General features: G+C 37.3%; 1 protein-coding gene across 1 annotated transcript; it reads left to right on the top strand.

Annotated features, from left to right (window-relative positions):
- The first annotated feature begins 68 nt into the window (after positions 1 to 68).
- LOC107691015 (microsomal glutathione S-transferase 3-like) lies at positions 69 to 2,105 on the top strand. Its single transcript, XM_016489463.1, has 6 exons — positions 69 to 162; positions 650 to 774; positions 1,089 to 1,162; positions 1,368 to 1,425; positions 1,541 to 1,613; positions 1,737 to 2,105. Exons 2-6 carry the CDS (start codon positions 658 to 660, stop codon positions 1,877 to 1,879), a joined length of 465 nt encoding a protein of 154 aa, XP_016344949.1. The 5' UTR covers positions 69 to 162; positions 650 to 657; the 3' UTR covers positions 1,880 to 2,105.
- Positions 2,106 to 2,188: the final 83 nt, after the last annotated feature.

Raw genomic sequence — 2,188 nt, 5'->3', positions numbered from 1 at the left:
TCTTTTGGTCAGATATATCAGTCTAAAAGCGATCGCTGAGTGTATATTTTTTTTTTAGGGCTTATGGAGTTTGACCCTTTACCCGTAAGCGTCACATTTACTACATGATCTTTGTTCTCTGGCCTCCGTCCTCCAGATAACCAGCACAGAAGCACAGAACAGGTAACAAAAGAAAATCAGCAAATGTCTTTAAAACTGTCTTGATTGACAATAATGATTGTGTCTGAATAATGTGAACAAATCAAAATAACGCAACTAACAGCAAGATTATCGACATGAATGCATGTCTTTTGCTTTTACACTGTTGTGAATGGTGCATGCAGCAAATTGACCTTTTCCTGCACGTGTGCTTATTTAACAAAAATGTAGATGTTTGACAACTATTAAAATAAATTGACTTTAACTTTACTGCAGCTGCTTATGACCTACTCTCATTTTGTGCTTTTGATAGTAACAAAAGTCCACTTTGAGTTCACTGCACTATCACAGATGTAGATGACTGAGCACTTTCTCATTTGATTTTTGTCTGTGTAATCAGCATGAAATGGGGATATTTCTGTAGTCCCATATTTCCTAGTCCTTCTGTGCTGTCCACATCTGTATGTTGTCATCTCACACAGATCCTGTAATATTTCTGTTTTCTCCTCAGTCTAAAAGATGGTGGTTTTGTCCAAAGAGTACGGCTATGTGGCTCTAACCGGAGCGGCATCGTTTCTCCTGATGGCTCATCTGTCTCATGCTGTGGTGAAGGCTCGGATTAAATACAATGTCCAGGTAACTTAACATACACTAATCACTGCACATGCACTCATAATTTAACAGTGAGTTCCAAAGTTTTAGTTCAAGGCCCCAAAATTCAGACAATTCACACACAGCTTTCCTTTTCAAAAAATTGTAAGTTTTGCTATCCTAACCATACACAATTATACGTTCAGTTGCAATTGATTGTTTGCATTAGCATTTATTCCTACCACCATGTCTGGTTGAGAACCACTTTTTTAGAGTACTTCAAAGATTTTGCTTAATGGTCTCATTAGTTTAATTAGTTTGCCCTAAACCAAGAAGAAAGTATTTATTTTATTTTCTAGTATCCGACAATGTACAGTGATGATCCAGAGACTGGTAACAAATTTAACTGTATCCAGCGAGCGCATCAGAACACGTACGTACAGCATGCATCACATATACAGGAAATATGTGTGTGTTCACAGCAAATCTTATATTACTGCTAAATATTAAAGTTTCCTTTGCAATAAATATCAGCTTACTGAATGTTTTACATTTTATAGAAAAGTGAATGTTGTGGTCTTTATTCATTTGCCGATGATTTATTGATTTTCACATCTGTGATTATTATTGTAAAACAGCGTTGAACTCTTGTCGCCATTCCTGTTTCATTTATCTGTGGGAGGGATTCAGCATCCAGTGAGTACAGATTCAAGCTTTATTAACCCTTACCTGGAGGTGCACTATAAATATGCATGCATGCAAGCTAACGCAAACTGTGAAGTGAACTGTTTGCTGTGGTTGTGCTTCTCAGCGTCTGGCCAGCGTGTTGGGAATGATCTGGATCGTCAGTCGGGTGCTGTACGCTCATGGATACTCTTCTGGAAGTGAGTCTCTTTGCACTTCCACCGTACTGATCTGTGTATATTCAAGACAAGTAAACTGACAGTATGAATACAGATCAAAACAGTTAGTGAAATGTGTTTCTGTGTTGTGTTCTGTCCTGTTAGAGCCCAAGAAGCGCCACCGTGGGTCGTTCGGTATGGTTGCTTTGCTGGGTCTGTTTCTTTGCACGGTGAACACTGGGAGAACGCTGCTCGGATGCAACTGTGGGTTGAAATGGGTCAAATGGCCCAAATATTATAAACAGTGAAAATTATGTTTACTATTCTAATTCTACATTCTATGAAGATGACAAGATAAAAAAACACCTTTATTTTCTCTGTTGTGCAAATTTAGAAAAACACTAGAGGCTAATTTCTCACTGTAAGAATCCAGTGTGTTCATTTGTGTTTTAAATAAACGGCACAAAAATGACAAAGTTCAGTTCAGTTTTCCCTCATAAATTGCATAGAAATGACATTATTTGAAAAATGCATACTATAACAACCAAGTGCATGAAGATTTACCACATCAGTGTTATTTTAGTATTGAGGTACTGGTAAAGTTTTTTGTATATATA

This window comes from Sinocyclocheilus anshuiensis, unplaced genomic scaffold (genome assembly GCF_001515605.1).
Source record: "Sinocyclocheilus anshuiensis isolate Anshui unplaced genomic scaffold, SAMN03320099.WGS_v1.1 scaffold2275, whole genome shotgun sequence".
Classification (NCBI taxonomy): Eukaryota; Metazoa; Chordata; class Actinopteri; order Cypriniformes; family Cyprinidae; genus Sinocyclocheilus; species Sinocyclocheilus anshuiensis.
Note: the sequence above shows the minus strand (reverse complement) of the source record. Positions and strands in the feature narration are given on the sequence as shown.